This window comes from Cuculus canorus, chromosome 8 (assembly GCF_017976375.1).
Source record: "Cuculus canorus isolate bCucCan1 chromosome 8, bCucCan1.pri, whole genome shotgun sequence".
Taxonomy (NCBI): Eukaryota; Metazoa; Chordata; class Aves; order Cuculiformes; family Cuculidae; genus Cuculus; species Cuculus canorus.
Genome location: NC_071408.1, coordinates 25774688 through 25798082, shown reverse-complemented (window position 1 = coordinate 25798082; position 23395 = coordinate 25774688). Strand labels below are relative to the sequence as shown.

The following is a 23395-nucleotide window of genomic DNA, read 5'->3' as shown; positions in this document are numbered from 1 at the left end:
ACATTAACTATTTTTTGACTGATTCAGCAGAAAATGCGCTGCCGGATAACAAGCTCGTGCCTGATCCAGGGGAGATTCAGGGACTCAGAAAGGTTTTATTTTTCAGCACAGCAAAGTAGTACCTTTCCTGAAAGGAAGCAAATACTCTTGTTGATGGAAGAGGCTGCACGAGAGGAGCAAAATTCTGACACAGCTTGGAAGGAGCTGCTGCCTTCCTCTCTCTGTGCTGGCTCTGAAACGGCAAATGGCTTCTTAACCCACAAAAGTGTTAGACAATTGAAAACACACTCCTCTCATTGTAATAAATTAATTAGCAATTAGTAATCACTCAAACATACCATGGACCAACAGCGCAGTTTTTTGGGTTGGAGCGGGAAAGGCCCAGGACTTCAACATGGGGTGTTTTAATCTCTCGTTTAACATTCTCAGTGCAGGAAAGACAAGGTCAGCACCGTAGCCTGAACTTCTGTTGAGACAATGCCATCATTAAAAACAAAGTACGTTCAAACTCCTGTTAAAGCATGTTGATGTGACCAGTGAGAAAACAGATGGCTCAGGCATCACTCCGCACTGTCCTCCTGTCAGCAGTGGTGGGAATTGGAATGAATTGCCGCTTCCAGCACCGGTGTCTCATTTCCAAGACCAAGAGGTCAGGACAGAGGTGTGTTACAGCACAGCCACGCTGGCTGAGCGGTGGCCTTAGACGTACTTGCCAAAGGAAGGCTGAGCCACGACAGCCAACACCGGCACCTGGGGCTCCCAGCACCAGGGGGTCACCAGGGAACAATGCAAAGTCACCACAAACACAAATCGAACAGAAGTCAAAGACTTAACAGAAATGGCGCTGTTAATAAATAACTGAATTCTTCAGCTTATGGAATATTATCATCAGAGGGTTATGGAAAAGGGCTGTTTCATCAATAGACTGTAGCGTCTGAAGACAGAATATTTGTATGTTAATACAGAACAAAATTAAATCAATTAGTTTTGCTTATCCCAGCATTAGAACTCTCAACTCAAAGAGTTCAGTAGCAACTGACATCCTTACGCTTCCAGTTAGCCATCCTAAACAGCGCTTGGGAAGGGCTTAAATAAAGGCTACAGGCACAACTGAAGTTTTTTTTTGTTTAATGCAACCTTTGACCTTTATGAGCAACATGTACTTAAATAAATAGAAAACATTCATTCAGAAAAAAATAAAATCACAAAAGTTTAAAAAGTGCTAGTTTTTCCAATTTCCTTCCAAGATTTCATGACACAAAGTTACATGTGCCATTCTGGCTGAATTCAAAATAATTTTATGCAAAGTAAAGGCACAGTTATATTTCCCTTCCCACCAGACAACCCCACACGCTGTAACCCAAGCATTTCAGCAAATGTCTAGAAATTAGTGCTTTAGCTCTGTTACCCCTGCTCTGCCACACACCGCAGCAATGGCTCACAGATGGCAAGAACATGTAAAAGTCAGTGTTTTAAGAGAGTCAAAAGAACATTTAAATAAGCATTGTTGTTGTTAAAAGTGTATTAAGAGTACATCTAGGGCTCATTTCTTTCACTTTAAAATCATGCCTGACTGTAAACAAAAGTGCACACATCAATGCTGCTCAGCACTGACTCAACCAGGCATTTAGAGGCGACTGTCCCCAACCTGGGCCGACAGCTCAGTTCTGCAAGTTTTATGTTGCTACAAAAAAGCGACCTCTTCAAAGATGGCTTAATCCTTGGTTTCCTGCAGTCTTTTACAGAGGGGTCCCTCTCAGCTGAAATAGTGGTTGCCAGTCACCTCGGGGGATGTTCAGAACAACTTCGGCAACTGCCTGAGCTGTTTCACATCAAGAATGGTGCCAACAGAATTCATGCTGTTCGACTGGTTTAATGTTTCAAGGGTTGGAGTATGCGGGTTTTCAGGGAAGACCTGAATATGTCCTTCGTCTTTCCTGCCAGGTTGTTCAGTGAATTCAACCCTCCCAGGTAACAATTTGGGTTTTGATTTTAAATCCTTTAAAATCTGAACTGAGTTTTCACCTCCTTGATCTGTTCTGGGAGGAAAAACGTCATTTGTAATGTTTCTTAACACAGGATTGTTTAATTCCGGTGGAGAAGCATTAGTCGTCAACTCTCTGCTGTGACTTTCTAGATGAATGGGAAGCTGTCCATCAATCCTTTTGGATAATTCACTCCAGTGGTTGAAGCCATCCAACAAAGGGGTACAGTTTTTGTCCAGCACGCTTTCGCTTTTGACAGTGCCAGAACTGCCATCTCGAACTTGCGGTTCCTCCTCGTCTTCACTACTGTCATTGCCCTGTATCAGCCCATATCGCTTCATGTACTTCTTGGTTGCAAAGGACATGTTGTTTGGTGAAATTAAGCTAAGACCCACCATGCTCTTGTCCGTATTTGTATGCAAGATGTCTTGGAAAGAGAAATCTGCAGGAGGATTTTGGCCTGAGCGACTGAGAGAAAGTCGAGATAACTGATTTTCACTGAGATACTTGAGTGCTATAGCGTTTGCTTCCATGCTCAGATCAACAACGTTAGCAGTTAAGCCACACATGCTGACATTGGCAAACGACATATAATTTAGTCCAGGAACCACCGCTTCAGGATTTATGCACGCTAAGATGCTGAAATAAAGTATCAAGAAGTTAGTTTAGCACTACAAGGAAAAGTATGCATTTCACAATACAATTTGATAATTTCAGTTTGCTTGCTGTACCGATTCCTCCTTCCTTCTGACCACCACAGCTCACAGGCTGTTCAGTGCCGAGATCATACTTTCTGCCCATACTAAAAGGCTTAGCTCCAGCTCCTTACACTGACAGTATCCAAATACCGTGTTAGAGAATCGATGATTCAATACTAACCCGAACCCTCAAACAAAGAAGAGCTCACCTCTAGCAGGTTTCAGAGCTGGCTTTTGTTTCTAAAGCAGGTTTGAGCTCTTGGTCTGTTCTCACTAGTGAACGCGACATTACATGTCTTTAATCCTAAGACTTCAGATGTTGACACCAAACCCAAATGTATTTCTAGACAGAAGGTACAGGCCAAATGACAGAGACCAAGAACATCTCCTTTTTCCCAATGCATGTCAATTCCAGGGTTCTTACAGAAACTCCCACCCGTTCCCAGAAGCCTGGAAGGCTCTAGGTTTTGAAGGCATTCTTCAATAAGGGAAAAGCTCCTACACTCTATTGCTTGGTACACCAACTTCTTGTATGCAGCAGGTGTTTAAAGACTGAAAGGACACACTCTGGTACACTGGCAGTGGTTATAAACCAGTGCATTTAGTACATGTGTCTTACTAATTCATAAACCCATAGTCCTTGATTCCAAAGTTTGCTGAAGGAGAGTAAACTCCTGGCCCAGATGAACAACCACTAATTACGCTATGGAGTTTCACTGTTGTCTCTTTTTTCCCTCTATCAAGTTGTAGATCTTTTCTCAGAATTGTTTATCAGTTATCAAAGTGGCAGAAGGAAGAATCCCACCCTGCTCACAAGTTTTAAAGAAAACACCCCAAGAATTCTAGTTTTGCCTTATGACTTCACTCATTAGCATATTATTGACATTAAAAGAACACTGACAGACTCTCCAGCCAGGAAGGTAGCTTAGATATTAAAAAAACCTGAACAACTGACCTCTTAGAAATGGTATGACTGGAAACAGGTTTTGATACATAGCTGAGAAGAAGATTAATGAGGAGATGGCTATATTTTTTTGTTAACCTAACAGTCATATCCTAGCATCGAGACCATGAGGATGAAGGTGAAGCTGTACCAGGCAATCAGCCTACACCTAAGCAGCTACATAAGTAAACTTCTGTGCCTCAAACACCTTCTTCAGAAATTATTTCTGCTTCTCCTCCTGTTTCATCAAAGCTGTTTCCCTCCCCAGCCACCGCAGCTTCCCTGTTTCAAGTCAAAGCACTCATAATAACAAGCGACCAGGACAGAACCAGGTTTGATTATTTACCAAAGCCATAAGAACAATTTCACTTACACTGGTGAAGTGCAAAACAAAGGTTAAGCAGCAGCAACAAAATATATAGCTGCTTAGCATTCAGCCTCCCAAGTCCAGTGTTTCTCTAATACTTTTACACAGCCCAAAGGACTGAAATTACTTGAGCAGCTTCCTTCTTATTCTACGGAGTTGTGTGTTACTGCATGCACAATACTTTAAGAATCGCCAAATGCTCTAACAGCCAGAGCTACTTGTGTTATATTTAAATAATCTCAGTTTTGCTAGCAGAGCTCTTAAACCTATCCGAAATACCCATAGCATGAGCCAGCGTTTCATGTTTGAAGGAAATGTGGATCAAGTTGCCAAACAAATCCCCAGTGGCAGTGAACACATTCTCTTCTCTTTGCTCCCCGAGCCAATCTTCACTTTTGGCTAGATCTACAAATTACTGCTCACACCCAACCAGTATTTTACCTGGCATTTTCTACTTTGTGTGTGTTTTCCTTCATTTTGCCAGGTGAGTCAATTGTCACTCCAAGACTCTTGAGTTGTTTGAGTGTAGCACTAATCACACTCTCTTTATCCGCCACTTCCACGTGAGCTTCTGAAGCCATATCTGGTGTAGCCTCAACATCCTGGTACTTAGGACCACCATCAGTCACAAATCCTGATTTTACAGGCAAGTGATCTCGCTCTTCCGAGGACTTTAAGAGGTGGTTTACTTGGCCCTACAGAAAAAGGGAGCAGGGGAGAGACGACAGGCAAAAACATCATGACATGCAGGAATTGTCACACCCCAGAGTACTGGTTTATCCTTATGCAACTTAAAATACAAGTAGATAGGTTAAGAGTCTATTCTGACACAAGATACCAAATTCAGATTTGCATAAACTCACAGCAGTATAGTTGAACACCAGAATATCTCACATTTCAAGCCTTCTATAAGAGTCTGTTCTGAATTTAAACACATCACATACTTTAATCTTGAAGAATATCAGTATGTTCCCTTTAAAGGAATTGAAGGCAAAATGCTGTGCTGTTTTAAAGGGTACTAATTAAGGAAGTTATCAACTGACATAATCTTTGAACTGAAGAATTATTTCTTAGACAGTATTCTATGAATACATGGAAGAGTGAGGTACAGAATAACCACTGAAATCTTAAAAAATGAAGAACCACAAACTTGGAACTTTTCTGTAGAGCATAACGCGTGAACTTGAAATCCACACACAATTTTCATTCATGCCAATACCACATTACAACTTCAGTAGTGCCTGTTTTGACTGTTGCGTACAGTGCAGAATATCAGATTTACATGAATTACCAGTAAGTCCTGGTAAAGCTTCTGATCCTCTGAGGGATGCCGAGGCAGCAGCGAGGCGGGTGGCTCTGAGTTTTGCTCACTTGTTACCACCACGTGGTTGCTGGCTCCCTCTGTTGGTTCTTTCCGGAAAGACACGCTAATACTTTCTTCCGAGGATGAATTGTGAGCAAGTGCTTGGGAAACGTTTCCATTTCTGAAAGAGAAAGGAGAAAGATATTTTCTTGAAACAGAAAGCACAAGTATCGCTACAGGTACCTTGCCTTTTCATGAACAGCAGAAGAGGAGAATAAAACAGAGTACGGGGAACAGATCCTAACAATTATTGGTTGTCCTCTGCTTGAGGCTTTGCTCCTTTCTACAGCTTCAAGAGTCATTTGAGGACTAAGGAAATACACCCTGCAACATGAAACTACAACAGCCCGACTAGTTTTTCAGTAGATGATTTGAAAATGGCAATGGCTTCTACGAACTAGTCAAAACTCAATGACACTCTATGACTTAACCTTAAAGCAAATGAAATTAAAGTTACTAACAATTTGGAGTCTATCTTATGTTTTCAGCATTTTTATGGACATTTAAAAGCATTTAGGAGTAATGCATCTTCCATGTGTTTTGAAACATGATTTATTAAAAAAACCTGCTTTTACGAGTGTGAATAACTGATAAGGAGATTCCTGCGGTAGTTTAAAAGCGCTTTTAAAGATTCTCAAAGACACTGTAACAGGTACACACACAACACACGCTGAGTATCATGAACTGAGAACAAACAACAGGCTGAAATATTTATCAATAGCAGATGCGAAAGAGGAACCATAATCTACACTGACATTTCCAGATAAAAAAGGTAAATATTCCAGAATGAGTTACAACGCGATGCTCTGCATTCCCTTCAGCTAGCGGCTGCTGTGTGCATCACAGAAACCTTTTCAGGCCAGACATATCAACAGTACTATCATCCCAAGAAGATCCCCAAGCGCTCCTCCTCCCCCTTCCTGTTCCTCCTCAGGAGACAAGTGTAAGATAAGGGAATTTCAGAACTCAACTGATCAATTGCCTGTGTTGAAAGCGATAAGATTTAAATCATGTGGCATACTAGATAGTCAATGTAGGTTATCAGTTACTGTTACACTAGCAATTATTCATCATTCCCAAAATTGTTTCCCTTCCCTCAATGAAATCTGGGTGATGCTCTACAGTCTTACTATAAGATACTCATACCGCTATTTTACAAGTTTATGAATCCAAGTTGAGGAGAACCTTAAGATGGCATCTTCCTAATTAAAAAAATGTTAAAGATTTATTTAAATTTGTAACATTTTTGGTTGCAGTACCTGCTTACAGATAATACTTTAATCAAGGACCATGAATACTTAAGTTATAGCTTAATTATCTTTCCCAATACGATTATTTTAGAAACCTAATTTAACTGGAAGGGTTTTCCTTCTCCTTTGGCTTTTTATACTTAGAAAATATTAGATCGTTAAATGCTAAATTGCTGAGCTGTTCCCTGTGTAAAAATAACATCCATATAGATAATTACAAATATTTAAAAAAATCACTTCCCAAATTAGTCTGAGGTTAGTGATGGCACCATAAAGAATCTGAGCTTAAACATAATTAAGTTAACATCAGTGAAGCTGCATTCACTACACAAAGTAATTGGATATAAAATGTAGAGAAATTCAGGGAACAGTCTTAAGCCCTTCAGAACTGAAACGGTTCTGAACACCGACAGAGAAAAGCCACTAGCAAAACAACTGACTACAGCAACGTCACCTTTCCCCCTCAGGATTTAAGGTAAGAAAGGGAATGCTGCCAGCACTGTACATGCTTTTCCAAGTTAAAGGCTTTTACCATCAGCTGCTGCTGATAGGTAGGGTAGCCAAATGTCCGTGACTGATAAATGCAGACTCTAAATGCAACAGTGTTTCAGTGAGCTGTACAATCTGAAGGCTAATTAAAGAACAAAGGAAGGAAAGAACACAACAACTGAAGTTAGGTGACTATAATTCCTAAAAAATACATTACGGAAGTAGTAACTTATGAAACGCAATCAGCTTATTATGTGAACACAATGTATTTCTGGTTACTTACTGGAGAGTGTTCTGATTAGTTCCTTCTTCCACAAGATGAATACTGTCTACAAAACTAGGTATGTCAACCACCTTTAAGGAAGAAGCAATACTTGTATTACTTGCATCTTGTTCAGCGTTAATTGAAATGCTTATGTCTTCCTTAGAAATCTCTTCATCCTCTTTTTTTCCTCGTGGTAAGGACTCGTCTTGTTTTTCTGAGGCTGTATTCCAAAATAAGCTAGCACCTAGAAGAGAATTAGAGATTTGGCTGTTTGAGGAAAGTCATCGCTATCTTCTGAGACTCTCTGGCTTTATAAAGCTAGAGGAATCATTTCTTCACATCCATTTTTTTGCCACCATTCAAGAAGTGATTTAGGGTTTAGAGCAGCCAAGAGTTGCCAAAACTTATTTGAGTCCTCGTTTCTTCCAAAGCATGATTGATGAAAATAAATGGTTGTATTAAAGCATTTTAATGCATTGACCTTGAGCCAGTTTGAAAATTTCCTCCACACTAACCACAATATTTCCATGTATTTAACAGGAAACAATACATTAATATGTAACCTTACAATCACAGCTGCATAATTTGCTAAAACTAAAACGAATAGTCTCGTCTCCATGCATGTAAATGCACAACTTGCAAAAAAATCCATCAATAATATCTTTAATAGAACACCAGTGAGATAGAACAATTACTTTTCAAAACAGTGTATTAATTAATGAGATGTGGATTTTTTTGTCTTTCAGTAAGGCACAATTTAAAATAGAATGCCTTGCTAAAGCTATTGGAAAAATAATTCTTCCAGGGATGGCAATCACTGCCACTGCAGCCCAAACACAGAAGTAACTTCAGCTTAAACTTGCAAATAACACCTAGAGAACTCAGCTGGATTTTATATCTCCGTGCATATTTGCATACACTCAGCAATTCTGAAAAACATTCCCTCCATACCCAAACAAATCACAGAAACATCCAGAAAAGGCAATGCCAGTCTATTTTTGAAGACTAAAGCGTTACCTGTGCTCACAGCAATGCTCACACTTTTCCTCATGTGCGAACCTGGTGAGGGCTGTGTTTCCATAGAAACAAGGTCCCCTTGCTTTTCAGGCTGCAGAGCGTGGATTGCTGCAGCTGGTTCGGAGGAACAAGCCTGGCGAGCCTGTGCTTCCAGCAGGCGTTGGATCTGTAACGGTTATCATAATGTTATAATTTGTACAATAAAATATGAAGTATAATAGGCAAAAGAGAATTACCAAATTGGGCTCCTCTAAGATCTGGATTCAAACCCAAGCTGCATTGCCACAGGAGTCTGATAACCTTCCAGTTCTCAGCAGTGCATGCAGCATAAATCAAAACATCAATTTTGGTGTTGGCAGAGCTAGCAAAGAAGAGGTTTTAAGCACGCTGGCAGAACTACAGCAAGACAACTTGAGTAAAGCTTATTTGCACTATACTTGCTGGAAGTATTCTCTGTCCCTTTCATTCATGTACAAAGCCTATTACCGACCTACCAGCCAAGCGTTTATAGGCTAACTATCCCTACACCCTGCTAAACCAACTTTGTATTAATTACAAAACTATGAACCTAAATGATAAAATTAAGGCTACACAGACAATCTTCACTCTAGTGTTGGCATCCATCCTGTTTACCAATTAGTTCACAGCTCCACGGAGAAATATCATAACAGTGAGGGCTGCATTTATGCAACCAGGAAAGGTTTTCCTCCCTTGTGCATAAATTCTGCTTTTGAGTTCTCTAGTTTAAGCAAGAAAAATGGGTAGTGTATGTGAACACTCCTATTCCTACTCCTGTCATTCATCACTAGCAGCAAAATTTGGACTGTCTCTTCAGCCCCAAACCATACTTGGTAAAACACAGGGCCAACAGTGTAACTCAAGAGGCTGATTTTGAAGGAATGTAACCTGGTATCAAAACAGAACTTGGGGAGATCAGTAAAGCTCAACTTTTCAGCCCAGCAAGAAGCACCCGATGAATCCTGCTAGCTCACTGCAAACAGACAACTGAAGTTTCCTAAGCAACAGCCTCAATAGTCTGGGAAGCTGCAGGCTTGAAAGTGGGCAAAGCAACACATGAGAACGTTCTGCGCTTCACCTCTACACTTACAACAATTCCAAAGTCTCTAGCCCATGCACTACTTTTTTTTTTGTACATATATATATATGTACAAAAGCATTCATATAGAAGGCACAATGGCATGCACCACAAAATCTACTAAAAGGGAAACCTCCATGTTATGGAAACATGATAAAAACAAATCTAAATCTAATCAGGAGTCTTCATAGAATCATGGAATGGTTTGGGTTAGAAGAGATCTTAAAAATCATCCAGTTCCAACCCTCTGCAATGGGCAGGGACACCTTCCACTACACCAGGCTGTTCAAGGCCCCATCCAACTCTGCCTTGGAACACTTCCAGGGATGGGGCATTCATTAATTCCCTCGGCAACAAGTTCTAGTGTCTCACCACCCTCATACTGAAGAGCTCCTTGATGATGTTAAAGAATTTCTTCCTAATGTCCAATCTAAATCTTCCCCCTTACAATTTAAAGCCATTCCCCCTCACCCTATCACTCCATGCCCTCATAAAAAGTCCCTCTCTAGCTATCTTGTAGGCCCCCTTCAGGTACTGGAAGGCCACTCTAAGGTCTCCCCAGAGTCTTCTCTTCTCTGAATAGTAAAGTAGTATTAATTTGTTTTAAGGGACACCAATTATCAAAGCTAATCACGACCTTCCTGCACTTCCAAACTGGACCTGATATGACAGGCGCTCTTGTTCCAAGAAGGACAGACATCAGGTAAGTTAATTCCTTTGACAGAGGAACTATCAAAGCATAATTACTAAGAGGACAGAGGACAAAGCAGCCATTAGCACAAACCTGAGCTTGAAGTAATTTGAGTTGTCTATCTTGTTCTGTGAGAACCCGGTATGCATCTGCAGATAATCCCATCATTCCATTATCCGATCCTGATTTAGAAGCAGGCGCGTTCAGACACGGTGAATGGGCTGCACAACACTGCAGACCGGAGGGGCTTGCACTTGGATGAAGCCTTACTCCAGGCGATAAGCTATTGTCAAGAGAACAGCTCCCCATTTTCCCATGACATCCCATGCTTATAGGGCTGCTTGTGGTATATTCTGGATTGCAGCAAACATTTCGACAAATGATATTTTGGTGGAGCATTGCACGTGGATTCTGTTGCGCCACCTCTGACTGGATTTCTGCTCCATGTTTAGGGCTCATCTTACCAACTCCATGCCATGAGTTTATCGGATTATAATGGACAGGAGCAGGAAACTGACAGCTGCATGCGCTGGCTGGACAGCAAGCTGGCACTTGAACTGGCCCCGGCAGGTCTGGTGGTCTTCCGCAGCTCTGTGGTGAAAAAGCAGAAGTGTAGAGGACTGGCTGCGTAACAGCAGGAAGCTGCTTGGAACTGGGTATTGATGATCTTCTGACTGGATTCTCTCCCTGCTGTGCAACTCCATCAGGATTTAATATAGGCCTTTCTGATGGCTTTCTGGGGTGATGCACAGACGTGTCTGGGGAAGGCCCGCTACAAGGGGTTGAAGAAGAAGATCCAGAACTTTTTCTTGATTGAAGGCAAGATTTCTTACAGTGTACCTGTTGCTGTGCTAGAGGTTGGTTTCCTCTAGAAGGCCTTGAGGTTGGAATTTTCTGGTTTAAATGGTTGGGTAATTGCCTCAAAGAGGGATCTCCCATATTAGCAGAATAGTTTTGCTTGTCTTCAGAGTGCTGGGTGGGATAATATGTGGATCCCAAGCACCATTTCTTATTAATAGGCTGATGTAGCGCCGAGGGTAGACTTTTAGCATTTGAAATCCCCATAGGCTTGGGTAATTGTCCTGATTCTATGAAACTGCCATCCAAAACAAGAGACAGTTCAGGAACTGAAGGAAAGATCTTGGTAACCTGAAGGGACAATTACACAAGTAAGTTTAAGATAATTTGAAAATATTGTCTTTCAGCCCTTCAGAGGCAGAATTTCAAAGAAAACATTTTCATTTGAAAACAGTACATGACCATTACCAGCTCCAAACTAATGACATATTGAACAGCTTTCTAAAGACTGGAGAACCCAGCTATGGAAAAAGCAGCAAGATATCTAGGATCATACTTTGAAGACAAAATTGCTTTCATATGGCATAATAGCCAACTACCAAATGAATACTCCATGTTATCCTGGAGCGCATTTCATTGTATCATCTTTCCCCTTCAATAAGTGTGAAACATCATCACAACTGTCACGTCCTTCTAGAGGTATTCTGTACAAGGCCTGTTATTTCAAGGCCTGTATATACTTCAGTAAAAAAAAAAAAAAGACAGAGCAGATCTTCAGTTAATTTACCCAGAAATAAAGAACAAAGTTTGCTGCCTCTATCTTTGCCTAAGACACCACAGCTCTCTCATTTAACAGCAGCAAGATTCCCAAAGTAGAACCTACTGTCTCTGTTCTCAAACCCCAGCACATCCAGGAATTAAAGCGTCTATAATCCTGGAATAAAAGGTACATTAACTACAGTAGGAATTGGGATTCTTGGTCCACTTCTTCAGTTCTGTTTTCCCCTGCTAGCACTTCAACAGAAGCTTTACACTCTCCAGTCTCCTCACAATGAATTTTGCTGCTCCAAGCATCACAACTGAGATGCCTAGAACAATTATTTACTTAGTTACCTGTTGGGTCAGTGGGTGAGGACTTGGAATTGGTCTGGGGGACAAATCCTCATCTTCTACACCAGAGTCGTGATCACTTGCTGACAACTTGCTGGGTGAACATCCTTGGGGAGGACTAAAATCAATATAAATCAAACTAAAAATGTTTGCTTGTCAGATTTGGCAGCAGCAACATGAATCTTCGTTTTTCCCTATACCATCTACGGTGCAATATGAGAATCATTTTTTCAAGAAGCAGTTTCTGTACACCTCTTCTCTGGTTAGCTAGGGAGTTGACACTGCAAATACTTCCAAGATCAGTGAAAATACAAATGCTGCTTTTGAGGAAAAAGCCAGTAACCCTCGCTCCCTACATCCTCAGACATGCACACCTTTTAAGTGACCTTCCAACAGCAAAGCACTGATTTGAATTGGAAAGACAGGGAGTGCTACAGTAAAGATTGTAACACCATTTAAAGGAAAATAAAGGCAATCTTAGTCATAGATAAAGATTTGATGCATAAATAAGGTTCTTAAAAGTTTCAATCTATCCAGCTTTTGCTGCTCTGAAAAGCTGGCAGGAAAAAGGAATTTTTACCAACTTAAGTAGATTTCAATTAGAGATTTGCTTCAAAGGACAGCTCTCACAGAAAGCTTAATACAGCAAACTGAGCTCCATCTGTAAGGAAGCCTTTTTAGTAACATTTGCTGTATAAATTAGAACCACCAGTACCAAGAGTAGAAGTATAAGTAGTTTCTCTTGGAACATAGCCAGACCATCTTACTCGAAGAATATTAACTCTAGGACTAAACAAAAGGACATACACAGATCTTCATGCAAGAAGATCACAGTATGCACAGCTAAACTGACACATAGCACAGCAGAGGTCAAAATCCCTCATTCAGTAAATACTAAATTTCTGTGTATAAATGACACCTGAAAGATTTACCTTCCGAAAGGGAGTTTCTTGCAAACTCTGCTGAAGAATTCAGTTTCTGCGTTTTGGTTCTCTGCACTCAACTCAAACTGGATAAGGCTCTTGTCTGAAGTTTCAACGTTCTGGAATGAAATTTTCTGTACTTGTGAAGCGTGAAACTTTCAACTGTTAATCACTGAGCTGGCAGGAAAATTTCAAAAAAAAAAAAAAAACCTCCCCAAAAAGTAGTTTAAAGGACGTTTATATCTGATGATTTGCTTCTTGTCCTCTACTTTCAATTCTCAGTTCTTTCACCACTACAAGGCGGCAGGCAACTTCCTTTCCTGTTTAACATTGTTTCCCCTGCTGCTCTGAAGTTTTTGGCCTAATTATAGCCATGAGCAGATGCTTCCTTACTGTAACTGCTCAGACACTCTTTGACAAGCCTTCACCACTATAGGAAACAGCATCTGTTCCTATGCTGTTTCACACAACACAGCTGGGCAAGTCCTGGAGACAACTTACTCTTAGAGGCTTGTCATCTTCAGAAAGCCAGCCTGTACCTAGGTTAAACGTGGAAGGCAGCCCTGAACAGGCAAATTTAATTAGACAGAAAAGAGTAAACAGCACAGGACACACATTACACTAGCTGCTTCTCTGCTACAGCACAGGAGCATTTACAGAGCAGATGATCAATCCAACTCCAGGTTCTGTACAAGCAGCATAGGAAAACATTTAAGAAACAGATTTCCTAGAATTTCCTCAAGCCTTATTACTTATCTTCTAGACATTGTGTCATCAAATTCTTTCAAAGAGTCACTTTGCACTAAGATAAAATTGTTCCTGCTTTGTTACTGTAGCACAGCAAGAGACCTACAGATTAGTAACCACTGAATTCCCTTTCACGTTCAGCTTCAGGCAAAGCCCAAGTACCCAGCTCTGCTCTCCAGAGAGCACCGATGTGCATCATCCATAGCAGTCATTAGATGGGTTCAGAGTGCACACTGCACACCAGATTAACAAATGCTATAGGAAGTCAGAACCTCTGTTCATAAAGCCAAAAAGTCACTACTAAGAAGCGCTAACCAAATCCAACACTGCACACTGCATTTTAAAAGAGAAGTTCCTAATGCTATTAGAATAGTCAGCAGTTGCTGCCTTTGGAATAAACCGAATTTACAGTAAACACGGTAAAGAGGTATCTTTAGGGAGCTACATCACATTCAAACAGTACAGTTCCATTTGGGTCACATTATAGTGACTTCTCCTGTAAGTACTCAGGCCAGAAGTCAAATTTTAAGATACCCCGATGCAGTAGGAAACCAAACCACTTACTTTGAAGAGATGTACGGTCTCATTGCAAGTTAAGATCTGAAAAGCTAGTTCAGTCTGTCCACTGCATGGGACGCACTCATAAAACTCTGGTTCCTTGTGTGTCAATGAATAAAGCACAATAAGAAAACTCCCAGATTCTGAAAAAACCCTAAAACAAAAAAAATGCATCTTAAAAAAGACCCTTCAGAAACAGGAAGAAGGCCTTTAGTTTCTCTGTACGTACGCTGAGAAAACTACCAGTTTAACAAACTAGTGAGTCACTGCATTTTGAGAGGTACTGAGCTATGGACAGAGCAACTTACAACTGACGCCACATGCAAGAATCAAAGCAAAGCAGAGAAATAGGAATATTCGTATACTTTCTAGTTCAAAATTTTAGGAACATTTGTACTTTAAATGGAAGACTGGAAGACTTCAGTCACAGCATAGAGGAAAACGCCTGTAACAAGGAGATTGTGATTTTGAGTTTTTTCATAATTCAGACGAAGCTGTATTATAAAGACACTTGGCATTTCGCTTAGCCCTAAGCATTCAAAAAGTGCTCATTAGCAAACAGTTTTAAGAAAAATTATACTGAAGTTTCTTCTACAAGTTGAGAAGTAACAATAGTAAACATTTAACACAAAAGATCAAAGACAATGAAAATAACGTGTATTTCCAGGAAAAGGTAATACTACTTTCAGAACAATTTTCCTTTTGCAGCACTTGAAACATGCTTCTTTGTGAGGGATTTGTCATTGTTTTTTCTTTAAGTAATATATCTGATAGAGAAAGCAGTAGGAATAAGACGCTTGATATGCTTAATAAACGCATTCATACACAACTTTTGAAATATACTTACATCTTAAGAGTTAAAAATGTGTGATGCACAGATTAAACGGTTAGTCTGCAGAGGTTAATTCTGTTTGCATGGTTCACCAAATCTGCCTAATCCACTTCCAAGACTGAATCAGTGAAAGTTAATGAGAGTTAAGAATCTAACTTGCCTATCTAATAATCTAATTGGGCTCTTATCTGTATTCGGGCATATTTAATTTGTTAAGGGGAAAAAATCTATTCTGTAATTACAGGCACATCTGTTCACCAAATGTGTTTTTAATTCATAATTTAAAAGCAAGTGTGGTTCCACAGAAGAAATTCTTATGCATACAGCACGTTTTAAAGTTTCATTTACCTGAAGAGCAGTTTTAAACTATAGACACCTGAACTTCCTCCCAGTTTACATATAAATAGAACTTGGCAAACGTTACAAGTGAGAAGACGTAGAGAATGAGGATTTACTAGCATCAAAATGAAAAAAAAAAAATCAGAATGCAAAAACTATAAAACCAGAATATTTAGCAGAAAGTCACAAGAAGACATGATTAGTTGTAAATCAATTTGCTTCACTATGTTGATCAGATACAACCAGGGAGAAAGCCTATGTCAAAGAAAACATCCACAAGAAAAGTTCAAAACCAAATCCAAAACCCCACCACTATTAAAACTGGTTTCCTGCTTGCTGGCTCTTATTTTAACTAAAATGCAGTGATCCTAATCACATTATCAGTTACCCTCTTCTGCCTTAGAAATACCATCCCAGCTTTCTAACACTTCACTCATAAAAAAATCACTGAGGCAGAAGTCAAAACCAGAAAAAACAATTAAAACAGATGGCCTCACCTCCTATGTAACACATCAATCACAGAATTCCCTCAAATACCTTTGAGCAGAGCCCATGTTGCCATGCATTCCTGTGGAATACATTTTTAGGCAGCCAATAGCTTCTATGTTTTATAGATAAAAGTGACTTGCCTTTCTTGAATTGAAGAACTGAATAAATATCGCAAGCAACAGGCCCAGACTTGAGGACTGTAGATATGAGCAACTCCACTCAGCCAACTACAAGTAAGAAGAAATATTCAGTTAGAGACAGCTGCGTCACCAAGTTCCCACTATGCAATTCCTCAAATACATCTTAAATCAATACATATATCAATTTGTACAAACACAGCCAAGCACTTACACTCCAACTAATGGCAGAGCATAAGCCTTGGGATCAGACTCAAGCAGCAAAAGCAATTTTCGTGTCTGGTCCATAGTAAGGTAGCTGAAAAAAAAAGCAGAAGTTGGGGGTTTTCTCAATAATTTGGAAGGCAGTGTTTCAGAAAAATAATGGAGAGACAAATACAAGTTTAAAAAAATACTGTAAGAAAAAAGTTCCGAAAAAATCAAAACCATTCTTCCTCCATACTTACAGCAACTCCTCAGCTTCTGATCAATTCCCTGTGTATCAAAGAATTACGAAAGACAAAATTTGCTCTATGTTATGGTATTCACACCAAATCCAGAAGTCATATTAAATTTGAAGAGTAATTTTCATAGAGGCGTTCAAAAGGTCACTCTACAAAGACATTTAGCTGCTTCAAATATTTTCCTTGATCTAGCCTTAGTTCACACTACTAAATTAGTTATCAGTCAGAATGACAATTCCTCAATACCATCTCATAAGGACAATTAACAGAAAAAGATTTGGTTCACATTCACCTGATTTTCATTCTAGGGCAAGTATTAATATTGTTTAAAAAGCTGAATGCTGTTCATTTATTATGTTAGTTAGCAGTGTGTCCCCCTGCCCCAGTAGGAAGATCCTTTTACTGAGGTCAAAATTAAGAGGAACTCCTACTGAATCAGTTAATATTTTTGCCCCACACCATTTCCTGTTTCTTGTTTATAACATTTTACATTTTTCCAAGTTCAAGAAGTTATTTTTATGCTCATTACCTTACTAAAAATCAGAATACTGGTTGAGGTCTCACCTATGTACCTGCTTTAGGTCACCCTTTACTCACCCACATTTGTAAGTTCCCTGAACCTGTGCAATATTCATATGACTGGTCAAATTTCTTGCTAGAGCTGTGGGAATAATTGGGACAGACTTCACAGGGGTGTATTCCAAGATATTTGCTGCGGTAATAGAAGCCCAGTGAAAACTAAAATGTAGATTGTCCAGGTTTTCTGTAAAAACAATGTGAGCTCTAACAGTCAGCAGTTTAGAAAGATCCAGCGATTCTTTACTGCACAGACTGTGCTGCAGACCCTAGAAACAAGGAAAAGAAAAAAACATTAAATACACCACCAAAGCTCATGGCTATAATGAATATAATGAATAATGTAAAATACACTTGAAATTCAGCCATGCATATCTTGCTATTGTTTCACAAAGTATTAAAAAGCCCGTGGTTACGCTAAATTATACAAAAGTTAATAAGAGGCAACTAGAAGGCTGAAGGTGATCTGTCAAAGCTTTCTTACTTGCATTCAAGAAATTTGTATTATAACATCTGGAGGCAGTGTCATGAGAAAGTTTAGGTTTGAAGTAAGCATTATTTGTACTATAAAATACACATAACTACTCAGGCAAACATTTACAGGAATGGAAGATGTATTTACTAGATTATATGCCTGTAGCAGAACACAAAAGCAACAGGTACACATTTCAGCCAGAACTACTAACCTACAAAGGCTTTACGTGCTTTCTTCCAAGTCATTTGCTTAGCAACACTTTTTATCAACAATTACACAAACACCGCAACTCATTCATGACAGATTTGAAAGAAAAAGCTGTTTTTTCTTGTTTAAGTAGTTTGCTGCGATCACTGTTGTCTTGCTGGTTTTGGTGGTCAGACCAGCTAAAACACTTTGGTCACACAGCAAGATTTCAGCCAAGGATTTGTTATGGAAATGATGCATGCCAGACAGAGACATCCAGCTCAAGCTCAATGACGTTACAGAAGAATCTCTTCTCAGCTTATTGATGCAGAAGAAACCTGGAATTGAACCCTGCTACGGTGGCTGGCTTATGTAATTTCTGTGCAATCCTTCAACACCTGTGAAGACTAACAGATTTTAACAGTTTCCAATACAGTTTTCAATGACACTTCAGCAGCTCATTTCACATGACAAATTAAATAGTCTTGCTATTTATGTTTGAAATTGATGACAGCTGGAAAGCCCTGTGAGTAGGGCTCCTGCCTATAAGACGGTTAATGGTTTGAGAGACCCAAAAGTTGCCACGAGCTTCCTACCTTGAAGGCCAAGCTGATATCTTCAGCAGTGTGCACTGTAATATTATCTGAAGATCTCCAGGCATTAACCGTACATGGAATCAAAAAGTCTCCAGGAAGGGACGCAGTTGGAATTTTGCCCATTCCAGCAGCAACTTCTCGACCAGGATCAAAGCGGTCTATTGTTAGCGTTATGCTTTCCTCATCTTGAAAATAAATAAATAAAGTTAGAGTTCAAGAGCAACAACTCTGCCTCTCCTTGATAACAACTTGCTTAACCAACCAATAAAGCCTGTCTACCTGATGTTTAAAATTACCTTCATCTACTGCAAGAGTCCCAAGCAAAAAACACGAAAATAATTTCTTTTCATGCTGCTTAGCATGGCGATAGGCAAGTCGCAAGGTTTTTTCCATCAGAGATAACTTTGGGTTTCTAAAAAGAGACAATAAGCAAGGTTAAGCCCCAAATTATTTTTAATGGTTTTTTTTTGAAAGTTTTTATTATATTGCAATAACTTCCACATTCTTTTTGTCCTTTAGGAAGAAAATACATGGAAATTCTAAAGCCCTAAACAACAAAAAAGTAGGAATTAACAACACTGTATAAAATGTCAATGGAATTTTATCTCATTTTCTGTGTATCACCCCAAATATTCATTTTCAATAAGTCCACTTTTTGACTGGAGTGGTGTAGTGACCACCCCTTCCCTCTTCTCAGCAGCTCTAGACCAGGTGGTTAGCTGCAACAAATGTCACTGACACAAAACCACAAGCACTTTTGCCAAAGTGAGCTCTGCTCACCAAAACACTGAATGGTGCTGCTTAACTGTGGTTTGTGGTATTCTTTCTGGGGAACTGTTTTTGGATCACAGCTGTTAGTAATTGTGTATAGGTAAAGCAATCTTATAAGAGCTGATGTTAGGACAGAACTAGCTGACAATCTCAGTGTGGTCACACCCTCCCAGTCAGGGATACTTGACTGTATGACACTACCAGTTACCTTAATGGCAATCGCGAGTGTTATCTTGTATTATCATTGTTTTTATGAGTACTTTAATCCATGAATATATGAACATAATGAGAAATATTAGATCTCATACAGTAGTTTTTAGCAAATATTTAGATTTTTAATAAAACATACATATATTATTAATCTCAATATTAGATCGGTTTAATTCTTTATCTACTGGAGCTCAGTGGGTACCCTTTTTTAATTCACTGTACGTACAGCCACTTTAAAAAGTTGGGCAGAAGTGGAGTGGCAAGGGAAGAATCTGGTTATTGTTCCAGCCCACATCCGTCCATGACAGCCTGACCCTTAATTAATATAGGGTTCCTCAGGGTAGTCAGGTTATGACAAGCAGCTCCACAGAATGCTCTGTATGATCATCTCAACAAGAATATTTTGACTGGACTAGTCCAGCAAACCAATATCAGAGGGGAAACATTTTTTCCTATGGAGAACAAATAGCAAGGAGAGAGAAGAGCATAATTTCTTTGTGATACACTAGACTCAAAAGATAAAGCGAGGCTCTGGATCATATCATTATTAATTTATTTTAATTTTTAGCAGCTTAAAAAAGGTTTTTCATACCTGTAATAGGCGATGTGTGAGCCAATGACATCACCCATAGGGACTGGATCCCAAAGCGCACGCTTTGACAGAGGGAAACTGAAAGGGACCATCCTTTCAGGAACAAATCTGGGAAGAAGATCACAGAAGTAAGAAAGGAAAATGGATTAAGCTTAGTAGTTGCAAACATTATTTGTAAGAATAAAGGTGTAACACTAAGAAAAACAACAAATAAGATACATAAGCTGTTGGTACTTTTTCATTTCAAGTCCAGGCCAATGAAGCAGAAACTTTGGCCAATGAAGTAGTCAAGGATATGAGCTACAAAGTCAACATAACACTGCTTTTCCACCTGACAGCTTCTTTATGCAATCTTGGAAGCTGTGTAGGCTAAAATACAGGCTTGCAGATACAGCTCAAGAAATCTGCTCTGGATAGGTAACTCAGCACACAGAAAATCTTGATTTAGCAAACTTAGTATTAGATTGGCTTCTAAAAACCTTATATTAGTCACTTTTTAAAATCAGCAATAAATTCTCTTGAACTTTGAAGACTTATGAAATAAATCCTTGGCTGAAGTCTAATAACACAGTGCAAAATTTGCATTCCGATTTTGAAGTACCCTGAAGAAATTAGTATGCAATCATGTAAACTTAATTATACAAGCAGGACTACAGTTTAAGAGTTGTCTAAACGAAGTATATCAAGTAAAAGACAAAACATTTGAGGGTCCACATCATTAGGCAAATATGTCAACACCTTTTAAGAAAGAAACACAAACTTCCATTGTAGGTATCTGAAGCATCAAACTTTGCCAAGCTTCTTCCTTTACATTTCCTTAAGCTCCCAGGAACGAACTTCATCTGTTTTTAAGGCAGCCCCTAAGCACCTTGCCCACCTCTCATGTTCCCAGCAACAGTTCGCAAAATCATAGAAAGGTTTGGGTTGGAAAAGACCATGAAGATCCTCTAGTCCAAGCCTCCTGCATCAAGCAGGGGCATCTTCCACCAGAGCAGGTTGCTCAGAAACCCACCCAACCTGAACTCTAATGTTTCCAGTGATGAGGCATCCACCACCTCTCTGGGCAACCTATGCGAGTGTTTCACCAACCTCAGTGTAGAACACTTCTTCCTAATATCTAGCTTAAAATTCTCTTTTAGTTTAAAACCATGACCTGTTGTCCTATTGCTTCAGGCCCTGCTAAACTGTTTTCCCCATCTTTCTTATAAGCCCCCTTTAAGTATTAAAAGGTTCACAATAAGGTTTCCTAAAGAGTCTTCTCTTCTCAGAGATGAACAATCCCAACTTCTTTAGCCTCTCTTCACAGGGGAGGTGCTCCAGCCTTCTGATCATCCTTGAGGCCTCCTCTGGACTCACTTCAACAGGTCCACATTCCTCCTGTGCCGACAGCTCCAGAGTTGGACACAGCACTTCAGGTGGAGTCTCACCAGAGCAGAATAGAGGGGCAGAATCCCCTCCCTCGCCCTGCTGGCCACGCTTCTGATGTGCCCCAGGATATTTGGCTTTCTGGGCTGCAAGCACACACTGCCAGCTCATACCCAGCTTCTTATCCACCGGCACCTCCAGGTTCTTCTCTACAGGACCTCAGAGTTAATTCTCAATCTAATTATAGAATCACCAGGTTGGAAAAGACCTCTTGGATCATCGAGTCCAACCATTCCTCTCTGCCACTAAACCACGTCCCTGAGCACCTCATCTACCCGTCTTTTAAATACCTCCAGGGATGGTGATCCCACCCCCTCCCTGGGCAGCCTCTGCCAGGGTGCGATGGCCCTTTCTGTGGAAAATTTGTTTTCTAATACTCAGTCTGAGCCTCCCCAGGCGGAGCTTGAGGCCATTCCCCCTTGTCCTGTCCCCTGTCACTTGGGAGAAGAGCCCAGCTCCCTCCTCTCTACAACCTCCTTTCAGGGAGTTACAGAGAACAATAAGGTCTCACCTTGGGCTCCTCTTCTCCAGGCTTAACAACCCCAGTTCCCTCAGACGCTCCCCATAACACTTGTTCTCCAGCCCCTTCACCAGCTTCGTTGTTCTTCTCTGGACACGCTCCAGAGCCTCAACACCCTTCTTGTAGCGAGGGGCCCAGAACCGAGCACATTCACTGATTCCCGTTAAAAACTAAACGCCCACCAAAATAAGCCCTCATTTAAGCTTGTAAATGGGGAAACTCCTTTAAAGCCCCGCTGTTGCTGGCAAGCGCGAATCAGACCCGACCCCCGCAGCTCCCCCTCAGAGCCACCCCAGGGGCTCCTCCGACGGGGCGGCGCGGCCTCAGGCGCGGAGCGGGTACCTGGAATCCGTGCTCCTGCTCGCCCCGCGGCCGGGGGGGCTGTGCCAGCGTACCCTGAGGCAGCAGGAGAGCAGCCGGTGACACTCAAGAACCGCCTCTCCTCCCGCCGCTGCGGCCGCGCCCGCCTCGCTCCCTCCCGCCCCGCTCCGGCGCCTTCTGAACTCACACCGCCCGCCTCGTTCCCCGCCGCCAACTGCCGCCAGCCAATCAGAACGCGCGGCCGCTCGAGGTCCCGCCCCCTGCCATACGCTGCCAGCCAATCAGTGCCCTGTAAAGCGAAACGCTCGACCAGTCAAAGCGCACGCTCGCTCTCGCCCCGCCCACTGCCTGCAGCCAGCCAGTCAGCGCTCTGGCGGGGAAACAGATCGGCCAATCAAAGCGCACCCGCCCTTCTTGCCTGCTGTCAGCCAGTCAGAACGCGGGCGGGGGAAACAGATCGACCAATCAAAGCTAGCTCACGATCACGCTCCTCCCATCTCCCGCTGCCAGCCAATCGGCGCGAGGGTGCGGGAAACGCTCGACCAATCAAAGCGCATCAGCCCTCACGCTCCCCCCCCCACCGCTGCCAGCCAATCGCAGCTCGCGGGTAAGGGAATCAGCTCGGCGCGCGCGCGCAGGGGGTTTTAAAGGCGCCCGCTGGCTGAGAAACGGTTGGGGAGGTGGGTGGGGCGGTAGCGCGCAGGCGTAGTGCAGCGGCGTTGCCATGGCAGCGCGGGGGCGTCACTGCACACATTGGTGCAATCACTCCTCGTGTGGCCCAGGCCTGATAAAGGATGCTCGCTTGTTAAAACTCCAAAACGAGCCTTAAGAGGACTTATTTGCTGCCGTTTTCAGTATCAGCCTTCTCTACTCCAGACTTAGAAGCCCCTGCTCCCTCAGCTGCTTCTCATAAGGCTTGTTCATGGCAGGAAACACCCTGGTGGCTTCACTTGGGTGTCAAAGTAAACCCACACTGACACAAGAAGTGGTTATTGTTACAAAGTGTGGAATATATTTGATTTAAGATAGAGTAGAGTTAAGTTTCATCTAAGTAATTGTGGTTTTTGAAAGTTAAACAGAATGTCCCTCTGATAGCACTTTTTCTTCCAAGCAGTGTTTTTCCAGGTATTGTTCGTTCTTTGAAGACAGTAACATCTTGTGATCATCATCTGTACTGAACAGG

General features: G+C 41.2%; 1 protein-coding gene across 1 annotated transcript; it reads right to left on the bottom strand.

The window, feature by feature from the left end:
• Positions 1 to 1142: 1142 nt before the first annotated feature.
• Positions 1143 to 22405, bottom strand: STIL (STIL centriolar assembly protein). Its single transcript, XM_054073412.1, has 16 exons — positions 22234 to 22405; positions 19947 to 20054; positions 18670 to 18785; positions 18374 to 18558; positions 17138 to 17385; positions 16312 to 16395; positions 16101 to 16187; positions 14307 to 14454; positions 13005 to 13114; positions 12076 to 12190; positions 10258 to 11313; positions 8378 to 8543; positions 7379 to 7604; positions 5285 to 5477; positions 4435 to 4688; positions 1143 to 2624 (listed from the first exon to the last, which is right to left on the bottom strand). The coding sequence occupies exons 2-16, from the start codon at positions 20036 to 20038 to the stop codon at positions 1796 to 1798; spliced, it is 3909 nt and encodes a 1302-aa protein (XP_053929387.1). The 5' UTR covers positions 20039 to 20054; positions 22234 to 22405; the 3' UTR covers positions 1143 to 1795.
• Between the last annotated feature and the right edge of the window lie 990 nt (positions 22406 to 23395).

Bases quoted from the DNA above. Each gene is read 5' to 3' on its own strand.
- STIL (XM_054073412.1), bottom strand. From the start codon at position 20,038: ATGGTCCCTTTCAGTTTCCCTCTGTCAAAGCGTGCGCTTTGGGATCCA. The intron at 16,396-17,137 runs GTGAGTAAAGGG...TTTTTTTTTCAG, and splicing joins CAGGGAACTTACAAATGTGG to CTACCTTACTATGGACCAGA. The intron at 2,625-4,434 runs GTAAAATACTGG...ACTTTATTTCAG, and splicing joins CACAAAGTAGAAAATGCCAG to CATCTTAGCGTGCATAAATC.